The following is a 17,191-nucleotide window of genomic DNA, read 5'->3' as shown; positions in this document are numbered from 1 at the left end:
CTCCCAGGGCAGCCCATTCCAGTGTCCGGCCACCCTTTCTGTGTAGAAATTCCTGTGAATGTTCAACCTGAACCTCCCCTGGCACAGCTTGAGGCTGTGTCTTCTTGTCCTCTCAAAAATAACCTGGGAGAAGAGGCCAAAGCCCACCTGGTTACAATCTCCTTTCAGGCAGTGATCAGGTTACACCTGAGCCTCCTTTTCTCCAGGCCAAACAACCCCAGCTCCCTCAGCCACTCCTCATCAGACTTGTGGTCCAAACCCTTCATCAGCCTTGTTGCCTTTCTCTGGACATGCTCCAGCATCTCAACATCCATCCTAAATTGAGGGGCCCTGAACCAGACACAGCACCCCAGAAGCGGCCTCACCGGTGCCAAGTCCAGGGGAAGAATCACTTCCCTAGTTGCGTTGGCTACATTATTTAATGAAAACTTCTCCCCACGCCAGGCACACAGGAGGCATTAGTTAGAGAAAGGTATTTATTCAGACCCCGCTGACACAAGCTCATTGGTAGAAGCGTGAGTGGAGCAGCTATTGGGGAATGTCCAAATTCCTGGTGGGAGAATGTCCAAGGGCTGGGTGGCAGGCTGCCCTCAGCACATGGCTCTTGGCCCCTGGTGGGTCTCCAGCAGCCTGCACTGGAGGCAGCTCCCCTTGCCAGGGGAATGCTGCACACGCAGCATGGTGGCAATGTCCAGGGGCAGCTCTGGTCCAGGCTACAACCACATACAGCCACAGGCATGGAGTCCCTCTGTGCTCCCACAGCAGCTCCTGCTGGGCCTGCAGCCCTGGGGGACACAGTAGGTTTCAGTCTCAGGCAGGCTGGAAGCACAGGAATGATGGAGCTGGTGTTACCCACTCCAGTCCAAGGGGTGTCCCCTCCCAGGAACACCCCAGCCAGGAAGATGGCCACCCAGGTGAGTTTTGAACAGGGTGCTGCGAGGGTCTCACCCGGCCCCACCTCACAGATTGGCATCATATGCTGAGTTGGTGAAGGTGCCCAGCGCTCCCAGGTCACTGGAAGGCAAACACAAGGATGTCACCTTGGGGACTGCAGGAGTGTGTGAAGACCAGGAGTTAGCACAGCCCTGTCGTCCCCAGAGATGCTCCCGTAAAAAACCAGCCTCACACAGGCAGATCTGGTTGTCAGCAGGGTGAACATAGGGCTGTGACAGTCACAGTGCAGAGCCACCCTCCTGCAGAGCACAGCTCTCACCTGGTGGGTTTCAGGAGCTTCCTCTTCTCCTCTGATAACAGTGTTGAAATGTCCATGGGCATAAAGCACATAGAAAAGAAATAACCAGATCTGTTTAGTGAAGGTCACAAGAAGCTGCAGCAGCAGCATCTGAAATTGAGCAGAGTTGAGCAGGCATGAGGTGGGGCTGCCTTAACAAGGATTTGCTGCCTCCTTCAGAGTGATGATGTTTATCTAGCTCTGCCCTCCAAACCTAGCTGCTGACATTTTTAGCAGGACCAACTGCCAAGGACCCAAACAACTCAGCAAATAAAACATGTGAATGGAGGCAGTCACACTGTTAAACACTTCTGATCACCCCAGCCTCCCCTGGGACTGTCACCACCTTGCCTGAGAGCCCCTGGCCAAAGCTAGAGTGGGCTGCAGGAAGCATTTCTGTACCTCTGTCACTGAGCCTCTTGGCAAGGAGGGCAATGAGTCCCCCAGAGAGCACAAGACCAGCTACTGCCAGGGCTGAGCCACTGCTGTAAGCCAGGACTTGCTTTAGGAAGGCACCATCCTCTGAAACAAAGCCACAGAGCCATGTGTTAGAAAGTTGTCAGCACTTTGCAGCCCCTGGAGTTCGCCTCCACCACATTCAAGATGTCCTTGGAGGAAAGCTGGAACTTCCACATGCTAGAGGAGCTGGGGTACCTGCACAGACAGGAGGATCCCTGGTCCAGTTCCCTGTGGCCTCACACTGGAGCACCTCTGCTCCCATCCGAACAAACCCCTCCTCACAGGAAAAGATGCACGTGGAGTTGTAGGTGAAGTTCCCATGCACATGAGAGCAGCTCAGCTGGCCTCTGCTGGGGGGGGACAGCACTGGGCAGCTGATGGCTGCAGACAAAGCACAGCAGGAGCATCAGGAGGACAGGACTGATAGCAATGAGATGGGGTTGTGTGGGCTGGCAAGCCAGGGGATAAACTGCCATAGGCCAGGGTGCTGGGGAGAGCACTCTGCTACAACAGATACGTGTGAGATCACAGGATTTACCTTTGCAATGTGTGGGGTCCCCAGTCCAGGTCCCCAGGGCTGTGCACTCACGGCTCTCTGGCCCCTTCAGCACAAACCCCTTCTGGCAGGAGAAGGCACACATGGAGCCAAAGGTGAAGTCCCCATGGAGGTGGGAGCAGGCAGCCTGGCCCATCTTGGGGCTGGTCAGTGCTGAGCATTTGATGGCTGCAAGGGTAAAGAGGCACAGCTCAGAAAGGAGCCTGGGAGACCACACTGCTGGGACCAAGGGGCTGGGGACACATCATAGTGTCACCCCACAGCCAGTGACACCCTGAGCTGTGGCAGCAGCTCTACCTTCACAGTGTGGGGCATCCCCTGTCCAGGTCCCCGTGGCTGTGCACTTGTGACTGTCTGACCCCATCAGCACAAACCCCTTCTGGCAGGAGAAGGCACACGTGGAGCCAAAGGTGAAGTCCCCATGGATGTGGGAGCAGTTCAGTTCTCCCTGGTCTGGAGCTCTGAGCACTGGGCAGGTGACAGCTGCAAGGACAGAGAAACATTTTCAAGCTGAAATGTGGGTACTACAAGGCTAGACTGTTGAAAGAACAGGACCAAGAGGGTCCTCTAGTGAACATCCCTTGCTCAACACAAGGCCTGTGACACCTTGAGCAGCAGCAATACCTTCACAGTGTGATGTGTTCCCAGTCCAGGTCCCCAAGGCTGTGCACTCACGGCTCTGCAGCCCCACCAAGGCAAATCCTGTCTGGCAGGAGAAGGCACACACGGATCCATAGGTGAAGTTGCCATGGAGGTGGGAGCAGTGCATCTCCCCCTGGTCTGGAGCATTGAGCACTGGGCAGGCAATTGCTGCAGAGTGAAGAGGTGCACATCAAGCAGCAGCTTGGGGACTATGAGGCTGAATTCTTGTGATGAGAGAACTAAAAAGAGAATATCCCAGGGTCTGCCCAAGGCCAGTGACAGCTTGAGCAGCAACTCTACCTTCACATCTTGTTGCATCCGCTGTCCAGATCCCCGAGGCTGTGCACTCACGGCTCTCCGGCCCCTTCAGCACAAACCCCTTCTGGCAGGAGAAGGCACACGTGGAGCCAAAGGTGAAGTCCCCATGGAGGTGGGAGCAGTTCAGCTCTCCCTGGTCTGGAGCTCTGAGCACTGGGCAGGTGACAGCTGTAGGGGTGGAGAAGCACTTTGAGCAGGAGTCTGAGGACTACAAGGCTAAACTGTTCATCCTGAGAAGCTTCAGGGGAACCCTAGTGCCACCCCATGGCCAGTGACACCCTCAGTTCTAGCAGCAGCCCTACCTTCACAGCGTGGGGTGCCCCCTGTCCAGGTCCCCAGGGCTGTGCACTCACGGCTCTCCGGCCCCTTCAGCACAAACCCCTTCTGGCAGGAGAAGGCACACGTGGAGCCAAAGGTGAAGTTGCCATGGAGGTGGGAGCAGCGCATCTCTTCTTTTTCTGGAGCACTGAGCAGTGGACAGGCAATTGCTGCAAGGACATAGTTCAAGGAGGAGTCTGGGAACTACAAGGCTAAACTGTTTGGTCTGGGAGACTGGGAAAACTCTAGTGTCATCCCATGGCCAGTGACACCCTGAGCTCCAGGAGCAGCTCTACCTTCACATCTTGCTGCATCCCCTGTCCAGGTCCCCGTGGCTGTGCACTCACGGCTCTCCGGCCCCTTCAGCACAAACCCCTTCTGGCAGGAGAAGGCACACGTGGAGCCAAAGGTGAAGTCCCCATGGAGGTGGGAGCAGTTCAGCTCTCCCTGGTCTGGAGCTCTGAGCACTGGGCAGGTGACAGCTGCAGGGGTGGAGAAGCACTTTGAGCAGGAGTCTGAGGACTGCAAGGCAAACTGTTGGAATGAAAGGACCAGGACACTGGTGACACAGAGGCCTGTGACACCTTGAGCAGCAGCAATACCTTCACAGTGTGATGTGTTCCCAGTCCAGGTCCCCAAGGCTGTGCACTCACGGCTCTGCAGCCCCACCAAGGCAAATCCTGTCTGGCAGGAGAAGGCACACACGGATCCATAGGTGAAGTTGCCATGGAGGTGGGAGCAGTGCATCTCCCCCTGGTCTGGAGCATTGAGCACTGGGCAGGCAATTGCTGCAGAGTGAAGAGGTGCACATCAAGCAGCAGCTTGGGAACTAGGAGACTAAAATTCTGGGACCAAGGGGCTGGGGAGCACCACAGTGTCACTCTAAGCCCAGTGACAGCTGGCACTCCAGCCACAGCTCTACCTTCACATCTTGCTGCATCCCCTGTCCAGGTCCCCGTGGCTGTGCACTCACGGCTCTCCGGCCCCTTCAGCACAAACCCCTTCTGGCAGGAGAAGGCACACGTGGAGCCAAAGGTGAAGTCCCCATGGAGGTGGGAGCAGTTCAGCTCTCCCTGGTCTGGAGCTCTGAGCACTGGACAGGTGACGGCTGCAATGGAGAGCAGAGCTCAGAGACGGGATAAATGAGGTTAAATCTAATAATTCAGGCTGGATCCAAATCAAATCTTACCCCCACTCACCTCTTTGAAACTGTAGTTGGTGCAATGATTTTTCTGCCCTACAAGTGATTTCCTCAGGGGGACACAGTTGCTGCTCTGCCAGAGCCCTGTTTATCCCTTTCACTACCCTGGGCCAAGGCCCCTGGGAGGAAGGACCGCAGCTGCTGCAGTCCTATTCATCTCCCTCCCTTTACTGGAGCAGAGACCAGCCTCTGTCCTTGTCACAGTGACAGGAGGACAGCTTTGGGACTATAAAGCACTGCCATGGCTAAAGAGGTTGTATACCAGCCTCCCCTGCCTGTTCCCAGGGTGTGTTTTGCTGCATTCCAGGGTGATACCCAAAGTTTCCTGGGGTGAGTGGCTCTGCTGCCCGTGGGAGCACCAAAGGTCAGTGCCAGCAGGGTATTACCACCACCTAGCCAGCTGAGACAGACTGCATTCACTGCATCTTCTGCTTTCAAACTGACACGAAGCACTTTCCTGGGTAGACTTTTCCTTTTGTAGATATTTTACAGGCAATTCTGGTTTCCCAGTCCCCAGAGGTGCCTGTTGGTGAACATGCTGTGCAGGTGGGCGCAGCTGACCCAGCCCCTTTGGGGGCCAGCCAGCAATGGGCCCACAATGGCTACAGGCAAGCATGGGGCAGAGTTTGAGGCAGGACAGGCAGCCTTGCCCCTCACAGTCCTTGCTGCACCACCAGCCTTGCTCTGCTTGTTTCTGGAGTAAGCTCAGCTGGCAATGCTTGCAAATATCATTTTGTTACCAGCACAGGCGACCAACTAACTCATCTGATTGTTTGCAATAAAACAAAAAATCAATCATATTACAGCCAGCAGGAAAAAAACAAGCTGGGAAAGCAAGCCTCTAGGAGCCTAAAAAGCCTGGAGCACAAAGGCTCAGCCCAGCTTGTCAGTGGGGATTTTTGCAAAATTGGGAGCCATCTCCTGCCCTTGCCCTGCTGGGGATACTGGTTACAGAACAGTCGCATCATATCTCCATGCCTGTTCCCCTTAGCTGCAGACAGTTTTGCTGGTCTCAGCTACCTAAGGTCCTGGGTTGGACCACAGGCCCAACCAGCACAGGCAGCAGCAGCAGCACTAACTTCAAGGCAGTTTTGGTTTTTTTTAAGAATATATATACAAAGATGCTTCCCAGTCCCATTCCTTCCCAGTCCCAGTTGTGTCCCACGTCTGCTTGACTCACCCCATCCTTGTGCAAGGCTGTAGGTGTACCACACAGCAGCACAAGAAAGGTGGAGCGAGACTCTTGCACCCCCAAAAAAGCCTGGCAGTTCTCTGGGATGCCTGGTGCCTGGCTGCAAACCCTCAAGTCACTGACAGGAAGACTTTCTCTGCCCCTGCAGAATAACATATCACAGCTTTCTCTCCTTTGTGGTTTCCTGCCACACTCTGTCCCACCCAGCTTAAATCTAACCTCATTTCATGAGTCCTTATCCCTGTTCAAGGTGGCCCACCCCTGCCAGGATACACCCTTCCCCTGGCTGTGGGACAGAAACCCCTCTTTTCTCTTTCCCAAGATGCCAAAAGCCTTCCCAAGGCAGATCAGGTGGGCTAGGGGAGAGGGACACTGCCACAGAGTTGACAGAGGAGCCAGGACACCATCCTGACCCCACACTTGGTGCACACAGGGTGCTGATATCTGAGTGGGATTCAGGGCAGAAAACATGGGCACTGGGACAGCCAGGCAGAACAGGGCCTCACAGCTCACAGCTGCTCTGCCCATTGCAGCCTCCTCAGGGAATCCCACCCCATGATGCACCACCAGGAGATGCTTCCACAGTAGGCAAGGGTGCAGCAACAGTTGTCTGAACAGCATTGGGCACATGGGGCTGGTTCCCCCAAAGCATCAATGCTGCACCCCTGAGACCCCCAACCCCTGCCAGGCCCTACCTGTGCAGGTGGGGATGTTTGCTGACCACTCCTGGGAAGGCAGGCACCGCAGCACGCCTGCCCCTCGCCGCTCAAATCCCTCGTGGCACCCAAACTCACAGGTGGAGTTGTAGCTGAAGTCTCCGTAGGGATGGCTGCAGTTCATGGGCACTCCCTTGGGCTCCAGCTTGGCACACTGCACAGCTGGGAGAGACACGGTGCCACAGCCCATCAGGAGCACCGGAACCCTGCTTTGTCACCAGGGCTTGGACCCTCCAGCAGGGAAGGAGGGGTGGGGATGGATGTCTCACCATCTGTGCACTCAGGCCCGCGGAAGCCGGGGTAGCACTCGCAGCGGTAGCTCCCAATGGTCTCCACGCACTCGCCACGCTGGCTGCACAGGAAGGGCTGGCAGGAGGCTGCATGCACAGGGGACAGTCATCAGGAGCTGCTGACCACCCTGCCAAGGTGCCCAGCCCACCCAAGCCAGCTCCGGCACGCAGTGCCCCTGCTCACCCCGGTAGCACAGTGCCTTCTTCTTCCGGTTGCAGGGCTCGTCGTTCCACTTGCCGGCCTGCTGTGGCCGCTGGATGTAGATCTCCACGCAGTCCTGGTTGGAGCGGCGGTTGTTGGGCTCCCCCCGTGCCCAGTTCTCTGCCTCCTTGGACAGCACCTTCCCGGTGCCCACCCAGGTCCAGATGCCGCCCAGCTTGCGTATGCCGATCCAGTAGTAGCGCCCGTGGAAGGGCAGGCTCTTGTTGAGGTACTCGATCTCCTGCTGGTTCTGGATTGCCACCAGGTCGGTAAAGAAGGTCTGGCAGAAATTCCTGGCCTGCTCCCACGTGTAGTCTCCTTGGTCACTGTAGTGGTAGGTCCAGGCACCCACCTGCATCCACAGCACCATGCCTGGGAAAGAGGATGAGGTCTGGGATTGGTGCAGAAAGGATGGCAGCTGGGTCAGGGGTGGGATCCCTTGGGACATGAGGGTGGGCTAAGCCTGACATCGTGGCCAAGAGATGCCAGGGACAGGCTGGGTGAAAGGATTGGATGAAGGGGTGACTGTGGATGAGAATGGGACTCCATGCGTACACAAAGACGTGGCAGAAGGAGATGAGGACAGAGGGGGATGGCACAGGGATGAGGAAGGTGGAGGTGACAGGGTGAAGGCTGACATGGGGCACGGGATGAGGCAGGCAGAGCACAGGAGGCAGAAGAGCCCCAAGCAGTGATGCCAACCCTCCTCCAACATAAGGATTGAAAGCTCAGCCCAGTGGCCCTCTTCCCCTGCCCACAAAAGCTTCCCAAAGAGGAAAGTCCCGCTTCAAGATGGTTCCATAAACACAGTTCCTTCCTTGAGTGCAGATGTGTATACTTCAGTTTTCTTGCTTTACCCTGCTACATGAGAGCCAGATTGGAGCACGGCAGAGCAGGAAATATGCCCTCACCCCCAAAAGCATTTGGACCCCAACCTGCTCATCTGAGACAGAGATGGTCTAGAGTCTTGTAAAACTCAGTGTTGCAAAACAAGGTCTTTCAAAAACAAGCTCATATTATGGTCATACCCAGCAGGCAGGGCAAAGCCAGAAAGTAACTGGAACCCACACCCAGAAGTGAAGGGCACTTTGCTGAAACCCTGCTCTTATTTACAGCATTTCACACCACAACTTTATGCAATCAAAGGGTTTTAGCCACAGAAAGAAGCTTCCTCCATTCTCCCTGGAGCAGCTATCTCCACAACTGCAGAAAGTGATGTGGGGATATCATATCTCCATCTGTGCAGAAAGGGAGATGAGGATCAAAGTTTGCTCCAAACAACCAGCCTAGCTTACACTGTATCTCAGGAGAGCATTTTATCACGCTGCAGTTGTGCAAAGATCCAGGCATTGCAGATGAGATGCAAATACTCGTCTTCTAAAGTCTAATTAGGGCTGTACTTTGGTCCATTGTTATACAATTTTGTAAGTAATTTCCCATAATTTGTCTGGTTTTTCTTGTGAAAGAGCAAACTATCCTCTTTGTTCAACAGAACTGAAGCTGGGGAAAATGCGGTTCCCTCTTTACCTTTTGGGAATTTGGGCCTGCAGGACAGGAACTCAAGGCACCTTCTGGAAGCCTGCCCCATCCTCAGCTCCCACCAACCTCCTCCTGGCCCCTGCTGCTCCCCAGCACGGCTCAAGGCAGCTACCCTCACACAGCCCATCCCCAAACTGAGAAGGACCAAAGTTTGACATCTGCTCCATGTCTGTCCTCCATATGCTCTCCTACCTCTTTCCTCCAGCTCCACCAGTTACACCCTTTCTATGGCACAGCTCATCTCCCTGGTGTTATGCTACTTGTCTCTGCCCCACCTGGTGCTGAGCCCCCAAATGAGTGCTGTTTTCCTGTGGTTTGACCCCTTGCTCCCGTGGCAGCCCTGATACCTCTTCCTAGGGTGGTGCTCAGCAGTTGAGGTGCCTTTGCCTTTTGGTTTTCTCTCAGAGCCAAATCTCAGCCTCCTCCTGACACTGCACTTACCTCATTTCTGTTCCTTAGCTCAGTCACTAAGGTTCTTAGGAAAATAATTCAGCTCACAGAGGTTTTCCAGGAACAGAGCAGGCACCAATAGGCTTTTCTCTGTGCAATGCCAGTATGTGAAGGAAATACCCAACAGGCAGCAAAACCAAGTTAGTTTCTGTTCAAAACCAAGTTAGACTCCTGATGTCAATTAGCAGCTCTAATTCTGTGTGGTGCTGCCCCAGCTGTGCTATGAACCCTCACACCCATGGTCCTGTGACTCCATCCATGCCCAACTCCCCAGCACGGGCATGGGTGTGGGCGGTGGGTAGAGCTGCCCTGCCCTTCCCCGGTTCGCAGTACAGTTCACAGTACCAGCTGCCATGCTGCATTTGGGGAACCAAACATCCTGCAGGGACCTCAGCCGTGGCCTGGCCCTTCCTAGGGGAGCACAGTCTGCCTGGAGGGAGCTGGCACAGGCAGGGGCAGCCCCCTCCCGGCCCAAAGGGATCCAGCCCTGAGGATGGGCCGCTGAGCCCCCAAAATAACAATGCTGCATTTCTCCAGTTTCTCAGACCTGCAGACTCCTTGGCAGCAGGGTCACACTGGGCTTACTGAGTGGGTGGTGGGTGGCTTACCCCATGTGATGGCAGCGATGCCCAGAGAGGTGCCAGGAGAGCCCAGAGTCCGTGTCCTCCTGGCAGATTGCAGTCCCACTGCAGTGCCCTGACAGAGAGGAGACATGAGCATGCACATCCCAAGGGGTTCACACGTGCACCCACACCGCTGCCAGGCAGTCCTGGCTCACACAAGGGCAGGCGCTCGTGGCACTGGCACGCACGCACACACGGTGTCCTGTGCCCTGGAGCCCCTTCCTGCCCAGCCAGGGCTGGCACCTACCTCTGCAGTGCCCTGTGTGCCTGGCAGTGTCCCGTGAGCCTGGGGTGGCTTGGGCACGGTGTCCCCGGGCCAGCGTGCATGTGTCCCACAGCCCCCAGCTGTGGTTCCTGTCAGTGCCTGCCCACAGCCCTGCCCTCCCCTGATCCCCTTGTCCAGGCAGACCCTCAGCCATGCCTGAGGAAAGGAGCAGTTCTTACCATGTTGGTGCCGCGGCTGCACCGTGCCCAGCCCGCAGCGGCTGTCCCTCGGTGGGCAGTGCTGCTCACGCTTCCCCCGAGCCTGCAGCTCCCTGCCCCCGGCCTCTTCCCCTCCCATCCCAGCCCCGCTGCCAGCCCACATCCTGCCCCACACCCCCGCCCTCCCCTTCCTTCTCTAGCCCCAAGAAACCCTTCTCTGAGCCCGGGGCTGGAGGCAAACAGTGGGGTCAGCACTGGCCACAGTCCTCATGGACCTAGCTTGGCAGCAGCCCCATGGCATGGGAGCTGGCTGCATCCCCGCTGCCATGGGGACATGACAGCCACAGGAATGACCCACAACAAGCCAGGATTGCTCAAGCACCCCAGAAGGAGGAGAAGGGCCCCCTGAAAAGTGTTCAGCCCCAGGCCATGATGCCCAGAGCACTGAGACCTCTCTGACCCACCGTGTCCATGTGCCCACGCTGGTGGAAGAGAGAGGAGGCTGAGGTGTGATGAGATCCCTCGTGGGCTGAGTAGGACAGTGGCTCACCACCTCTCAGCTCCATGCCAGACACTCTCCTCACATGCAGGTGTTTTGCTCTGGCTGTGAATCTTCATATACCATTTATAAACACTTACACAATGTATTTTCTGTCTTTGCCTTTAAGTCTTTATGAGAAAGGTCCAGGAATATGCCAGAGGAACTTCCCCCTGACTTATTAACATCCTTTAGGAACTTCCACCAGCGTTTCAGGAACATGTCTAATTGTGTCCACCGCCCCTTGGATCATTATAATAATTATAAACAGTTTCTTACCCTGTCCTGCTCGTAAGTAGAATTGCCTTGGCTGGGTTTTCTGCAGAAATTACTCTGCTCACTTCCAGCTAAAGCCAAACAAGAGCCATGCAGGTCACATGCATTTTCCAGTTCCAAAGAAATTGATGCTGCTCCACCAGGACATTCTAGACAAAAGGAGGAACCCATTCCACAAGAGCCATAACCCACTACAATTATTTTATCATTGGCCAATATAAATGAACCTTGTTTCCTGTCTCTGGATCTCTTCCTTGAAAAATGTTTTAATGCAGTTGTTTCTTTCTATGGAATTGCTGAGTCTGTATACCCAGTAATTCAGGAACACTTGATTTCTAGCAGCTCCTCTGCCAAGAGTGGTCAGTTATGGGAAGGGAAGGAGCGGCCAAGCAGGCAGAGAGGCTGAGGGGCAGCTCCTGGGGAGGAGACCAGCACCAAGTGCTGAGGGTCACCTGGCAGGGTGGGAGCTGCCCCTCCTACTGGTGAGAGACTGCTGGGACTCAGAGGGATGTTCATGGGTACACAGCCTCAAGGCTGTGCCCCTGCCAGTTTCACTTCTGCTGGAACCCAACATGGCAGGGCAGAGCGGTAGAAAAAAATACTCCCACCTTTATTTTTGTAACTACAAATAGTTGTTGGTATTGCTTTAAAAATGGAATCAAGGTGTCTGAGATGCAGAGGCTGTTGCTGCTGCGAAGACAGAAAATGACCAAGTTCAATCTCTGTGTGAAGGCAGGTGCCCCATGCCTGGGTTCAGAGAGGCAGTCCTACATGGCAGAATGGATACTTGGCAGGATGGAGGCTTGCTTGGCAGGTACTGGAAAAAAGTATACATGGTAGAGGGGAGAGAAGACCCGAATCAGCTCTGCTGGGAGCTGGTTAATCACCAGGAGCCCTTTCACATCTCAGGTTATTTCCATGGTTGGCTTCGCTGGAAGGGATTCAGGATGCTGCAGAGCACATGCTCCTGCTGGATTCCTGCTGCTCTGCTCACCAAGGAAGGGGCTGAACAGTGTGGGGGTTTCCCAGGTGTCAGGATGGTGCATCCTGTCCCCCCAGCCATCCCTCTGAGGACACGAGGCAAGCTGCCAGCTAGGGCTTTGCTCAGCAGGGGCTCAAGGGAGCAGGTACAAAGACCCTTTCCTGTGTCACCCCTGCCCTGCCCTCCAGACCCAGGCACTTGCATGGAGAAGCGCCTCCTTTGCTGTGCCCCGGTGCTGAGCAGCCCTCGGGGCGATGCTCTCAGCGCCCCGGAGCCGTGCCGCGGGCTCTGCCCCTGGGGAAGGGCACGGCCGCGCGTTGTTTGGGGCAGAGGCTCCCGCCCCAGGCTGGCACAGCGTGTTCCCCTCCTTGTGCAATGTGCCCGCAAACCGCACAGGAACCGAGTCACCCGACACGGCCCGGCGGCTCGGCTGCTGCCCGCGATACAGCGGGCACCTTCCTGGGAGCCCCAGGGCTCACCAGCCCCTGCAGGCACCCGATCCCGCCCGGCAGGGCTCTGGGGTGCTGCCGGCCAGGACACACACGCCTGGGTGCAGCCCCGCCGCTGCCATCCCTCCGTTCTTCCCTGGGGACACGGGCGGCTCTCCCTGAGGCTTTAGAGGCATCTCCTGATGGCGGGCAGGACATCCCTTCCACCACAGGTCCCCAGAACGCCGGGGACCTTTAACCCAAAGGCCGGCCCTGAGCTGCAGAGTGCCTTTGGGCAAGTCTGCCAGCGCACAGCTCCAGCAGCCGGAGCCTCCTCCTGCCCCCTTTTATCAGCTGCTGCCCCGCCTCAAGCAGCACCTGATAAAATCTTTCTCACAATTTGAAAGCGTTTGGACACCGGGAGACGCATTAAGGGTGCTACCCTGGCTTGGAGGTACTGAGATGATCGCAAGGATTAGCCAGGAGCAGAAGTCCAGGGGCAAGTACCCCGTAGCCCTCACCCACAGGGACCTTGAGGCGCTGGGACAGCCCTGGCTGTGGGATATAGGGGTAGTTTTGGGCAAATCGCTCCTGCCCACCCTATCCAGACCCTCTCAGAGATGTTTGTTTGACCTCAGCTGTAGGACAGTTCTCTGCCTCCTCTCTTTCATTGTGAAGCTGGTGCTGGAGAGCCTTTTCACTGGGCATCACTGTCACACGGGTACCCCTGCCTGTGCTGCCTGCCGGCTCCCTGGCACCTGGCACCAGCCACATGTGCACGGCACAGATAAGGGTTTGCCAAACAGGATGCCTGGGGCATAGATAACACCGACATTATCTCACTGCTTGAGTGACAGGGAGTAAACAAGTGACTCTGCCCACCCAGGGAATCCCAGGCGGCACCTCTGCCCTGCCAGTGAGCTGGGGAACAGGGTGGGCACAGACTGCTGGGGTGCAGCTGCAGGGATATGCCACATCCAGGGGCAGCCCTGTGTGACAGCCAGACCACTCAGCCTACAGCTCCGAGGAACTGTGATTGCCCGGCTTCTGCCCTGCCTGGCTCTGCATGGCACTGTGCATCCCTGGAATGCTGAGACAAGCCACTGCTCACCTGGCCCTGCCCCAATAGAACCCATCCTCCTGGCAGGACAGTGGGACCAGCCACACTGGCTGGTGTGGGGGCAGCCCAGGCACAGGAGGCACTGGCAGCCAATGAACCAGGCCACCCTCACCTTGGAAACCACCAGTGCTTTTGTAGCATGTCTGGTTTAATGCAGAGATTTCAACCTTCTCCCATCTCACATAGCAAACCCGGAGCCAGATTCCTCTGCCTGTCACCTCTGTCACCTGCTGTGTACTATTGCATCACCTGCTGTGCGCTACTGCCGGCTCCTCTCCCTGGGCAGCAGATGAACTCAGCACCAAGCAAGAGCTGTATTGCTAGCTAGGGCTAGCCCCTGCACAGCAAAAGACATCCTCTCCTTGGGCCAGGAACTCCTGTGGCATCTTCTCCAGCTGTGCCCAGCTGTGTTTCACCTGAGACAGAAGCAACCTGAGGACATCCTTCCCCTTCTGGCAGGCCAAGGCTGAGCTTTCTTCTTCTAAAAGTTCCTCTTTCTTTCTCAACTCCCCGCTTCAGCACACAGCCTGTCTGGCTCGGCTGCTGCCAGTGATGCAATAGACACTCTCCTAGGTGATGATTTCTCCCCTGGGATCTTGGTTACCTTTCTGCTCAAAGGAGTTATTGTGTTGTCTATTTGGATTAGTGATCTATTATCTGCAGATAGGGCAGGCACTGGCACAACATGTTTTAAAGTCTTTTTTTATGTAGAGCTGCAAAGTGCCCTGTCTGCACTGCCCCAGCTGCTGCAAACTGCTGGGCTCTGCCGAGTGCAGCATCCCTTGGTGTGTGACCCCAGGGACAGGGTAGCCCTGTCTGAGTCGCTGCCTCTGTGGCCATCCAGCGCTCCATGCACAGGGTGGGTGGCCCTTGCTGGAGCTGGCTCTTCCTAAGAGTCCTGACTTCTGGGGCAAACCCCTGCAGGAAAGAAACAAAAGCTAAAACAATGAGGAGAGGACAGTTCCTAGCCACTTGTCACCTTTGAAATTAATTCTTACTCCTGTGACCTCTTGCTGCACTGCTTTAAGAGCAAGATGGTCACAGACAACAATTTAACAGTGCTTCATCCATGGGCAGAGGGGTACAAGATCCTTCACATCTAAGAGCAAAAGCAAAACGTCTTTTCTCCACTTTTCTGACAGGAAATGGCAAGGCAACATCGGCAGTGCTTTCCTAGCTTCTTTTTATTTTTATTTACCCTTAAGGAAAAGGACTATTTTGCAGAGAGGCATCTTGGGAGAACTCACTGGCCCGACAGGAGGCGAGGCAGGACGTTGTATCCCCACCCACCCCTGCTGCCCTGCGACTCAGGCGGCCCAGCCCCGTACCGGCACCGTACCTGGCTTCTGAGGGCAGGGCGCAGCTCCCCGGCCTGCCCGGCTCCGGCCCTCCTCTGCTGCCTCCGCGGCTGTCACACCATCGTCACACGAAGGCTTCCCGCTGCTCTGCAAGGCCTGGAATCCCGCTTTTGCCTCCCAGGCCCGGAGGCCCTTGGGCCGAGGCGCGGGGCCGGGAGCAGTGTCCTCCCCGAGGGACAGCGGCGCGGGCAGCGTGCGGGGCTGTGAGGGCCGCGGCCCCGCTCCCGTGTGCCGCGGCGGTGCCGGGACCGAACCGTGGGGGTGCCGGGGGCCGCTGTGCCGCGTCCGTTGGCCCGCGGGCCGTTGCTCTCCACGATGAGCCGGAGAAGGCCTGCGCCAGGGAAGTCCATGATGACCACCCCCCAGCGCACGGGCTGCCCGGCCCGGCGCCGCAGGTGCTGGCAGCAGCGGGGGTTCACAAAGCGGGCCACCTCCTCTGGGCAGGTGAAGAGCCCGTTGCCGGAGCAGAAGGTGAGGTACATGGTGCTGGGGTCTCCGTCGGCCGCCTTCTCCAGGTGCCGCCGCACTCGGGCCCACTTGTGCTCCAGCGAGAGCACGTTCCAGGCGTCGCTGATGCTCAGCTGCTCGTAGGGGATGCCCAGCACCTCCCGCGCCAGCGCCTCCAGCACCACTATCTTCCCGCGCACCTGGCCCAGCGTGGGCACCTCCTCCCGGCACCACACGCAGCCCTGTCCCTCTTCCAGCAGGCAGCGGTGCAGCTGGGCAGCGAAGCCGGGCCGGGAGAAGATGGGCAGCTCCTCCTTGATGCGCATAAGCACGGCCTCGCCGGGGTGGGCGCGGAGGAAGCGCAGGGTGCGGCGCAGGACGCCGCGCAGGCTGGCCCGCTGGAAGGTGCAGAGGTGGTAGATGCGGAGCTCCCCCCGCGACAGCTTGCAGCGCACATCCAGGAAGCGGATGCCGGCCGCCAGCTGGGCCTCCAGGCCCCAGCTCTGGCACCGCAGGCGCCGGCCACCGAACAGGCTGAGGGAGTCGTGGGTGCCAGGGATGGAGAGGTGGGAGAGGGGCAGGGCGTCGGGGAGCCCCGCCATCCAGTCAGGGCAGCAGGCTGCCGGCTGGGGCACACAGTCGAAGGCAGCGCTGTGCCGGGACCATGTCTCCATGCCGCCAGGAGAGCGGGCACCTCGGCACCTGGCTGGCCCACCAGAGCCCTGCCGTGGAGGAGAAGCAGACCATGAGCGGTGGGAGCATGCATCCCGATCCCACTCTCCCAGTGGCATCTCCACATACTATAAAACCCTAGAACACACCATACCCTATGACCACATGCACCCCATATACTTTGCTGCCTGTACTTCTGTCACACTATACTGTTCTCTTGCCATTCTCAAGCACCCGTCCCAGTACCCCCGAGCCCTGCAACGCCCCAGCCTCCCCCTCATTCACGCACCTGGGTTTGCCTGTGGCTGTGGAGCAGAGCCCAATGAGCAGGGCACGGCCGTGGGTGCCGGCGGCACACTGGCAGGTGGAGCGGGATGCCAGCCATTAACCCGGTGACTGTCATGACGCGCGTCCTGCCTCGCAAATGGCACGTGCACCTGGGATTCATCCTCAGCCCTCGGCCAAGGAGCGCACTTGACAGACACACCAGGCTGGAAAACCACCTGGCTGATCCCGACAGCAGCCATTCAGGCCTCTGCACCTCCCTCCCCAGGAATCAGGACAAACGGGATCGTGGTGCCGCGGGGCCCCTTGATGCTGCCCACGGGAATGGCTGCTCAGAGCTGCGGGGTGCCTGCATGCCTGCTCCAGAGCTGTGTCCCGGTGGGACCCGGACCGCCCCGGTGAGGATTGGCGTCGTCCCTGTCAGAGAGACAAAGCACAGAAAGTGTCCCGAGCGGGGGTCTGCGCTTGCCAGTACATCCTAAGACCTCCTCAGCGAGAGTTTCTAAGGAAATGGGCTTCATCTCCTTGCTCTTCAGGCACCAGGGACTGCTTCACAGTGGAGTCACTGCAAGGCTGCCCGGCGGGGAGTGACCCACCTCCTGCCCAGGGGACAGAGCTCCAGAGCACCCCGGCCGGCACCACGTGCTGAGCACAGCGGGGTTTGGAGAGGAGCCGCCGCACAGATTACAGACCCCTCCGAGCATCCCTCCAGCTCGCATCCCCTCCGCCTGAGCGGGGTGGGCACAGGGATCCTCGGGGAGCGTTCTGTTCTGTCTCTACAGGAACAGCCCGCGGGGACCGGCCAAGGGGCACCTTCCCTCAGCAGCGCCCGGGCTGAGCGGGGGTCCCTGGGCCGCCCCGACAGCCCCGCCCGGGCCCCGGCAACGGCCCGGTGTGGCGCCCGCCCGCTGCCCGGGCACGGAGC

General features: G+C 57.6%; 2 protein-coding genes across 4 annotated transcripts; both read right to left on the bottom strand.

Annotated features, from left to right (window-relative positions):
* Nucleotides 1-508: 508 nt before the first annotated feature.
* SELP (selectin P) lies at nucleotides 509-11,061 on the bottom strand. 3 transcript variants are annotated; one of them, XM_058808641.1, is made up of 18 exons: nucleotides 10,978-11,061; nucleotides 9,723-9,810; nucleotides 7,108-7,497; nucleotides 6,903-7,010; nucleotides 6,613-6,795; nucleotides 4,447-4,632; nucleotides 4,127-4,312; nucleotides 3,821-4,006; nucleotides 3,509-3,694; nucleotides 3,189-3,374; nucleotides 2,871-3,056; nucleotides 2,544-2,729; nucleotides 2,229-2,414; nucleotides 1,886-2,071; nucleotides 1,634-1,753; nucleotides 1,214-1,244; nucleotides 959-1,014; nucleotides 509-819 (listed from the first exon to the last, which is right to left on the bottom strand). In XM_058808641.1, the coding sequence occupies exons 3-17, from the start codon at nucleotides 7,493-7,495 to the stop codon at nucleotides 960-962; spliced, it is 2,559 nt and encodes an 852-aa protein (XP_058664624.1). In that variant the 5' UTR covers nucleotides 7,496-7,497; nucleotides 9,723-9,810; nucleotides 10,978-11,061; the 3' UTR covers nucleotides 509-819; nucleotide 959. The 3 variants fall into 3 exon arrangements, with proteins under 3 accessions (XP_058664624.1, XP_058664622.1, XP_058664625.1); XM_058808639.1 differs by having other exon boundaries at nucleotides 509-785; XM_058808642.1 differs by lacking the exons at nucleotides 3,189-3,374; nucleotides 3,509-3,694 and having other exon boundaries at nucleotides 509-1,014.
* Nucleotides 10,987-17,115, bottom strand: LOC131560022 (1-phosphatidylinositol phosphodiesterase-like). Its single transcript, XM_058808643.1, has 3 exons — nucleotides 16,271-17,115; nucleotides 14,844-16,031; nucleotides 10,987-11,123 (listed from the first exon to the last, which is right to left on the bottom strand). The coding sequence occupies exons 1-2, from the start codon at nucleotides 16,427-16,429 to the stop codon at nucleotides 14,916-14,918; spliced, it is 1,275 nt and encodes a 424-aa protein (XP_058664626.1). The 5' UTR covers nucleotides 16,430-17,115; the 3' UTR covers nucleotides 10,987-11,123; nucleotides 14,844-14,915.
* Nucleotides 17,116-17,191: the final 76 nt, after the last annotated feature.

This window comes from Ammospiza caudacuta, chromosome 7, assembly GCF_027887145.1.
Source record: "Ammospiza caudacuta isolate bAmmCau1 chromosome 7, bAmmCau1.pri, whole genome shotgun sequence".
NCBI lineage: Eukaryota > Metazoa > Chordata > Aves > Passeriformes > Passerellidae > Ammospiza > Ammospiza caudacuta.
The sequence above is the reverse complement of the archived record's forward strand: the minus strand, read 5'-3'. Positions and strand labels throughout refer to the sequence as shown.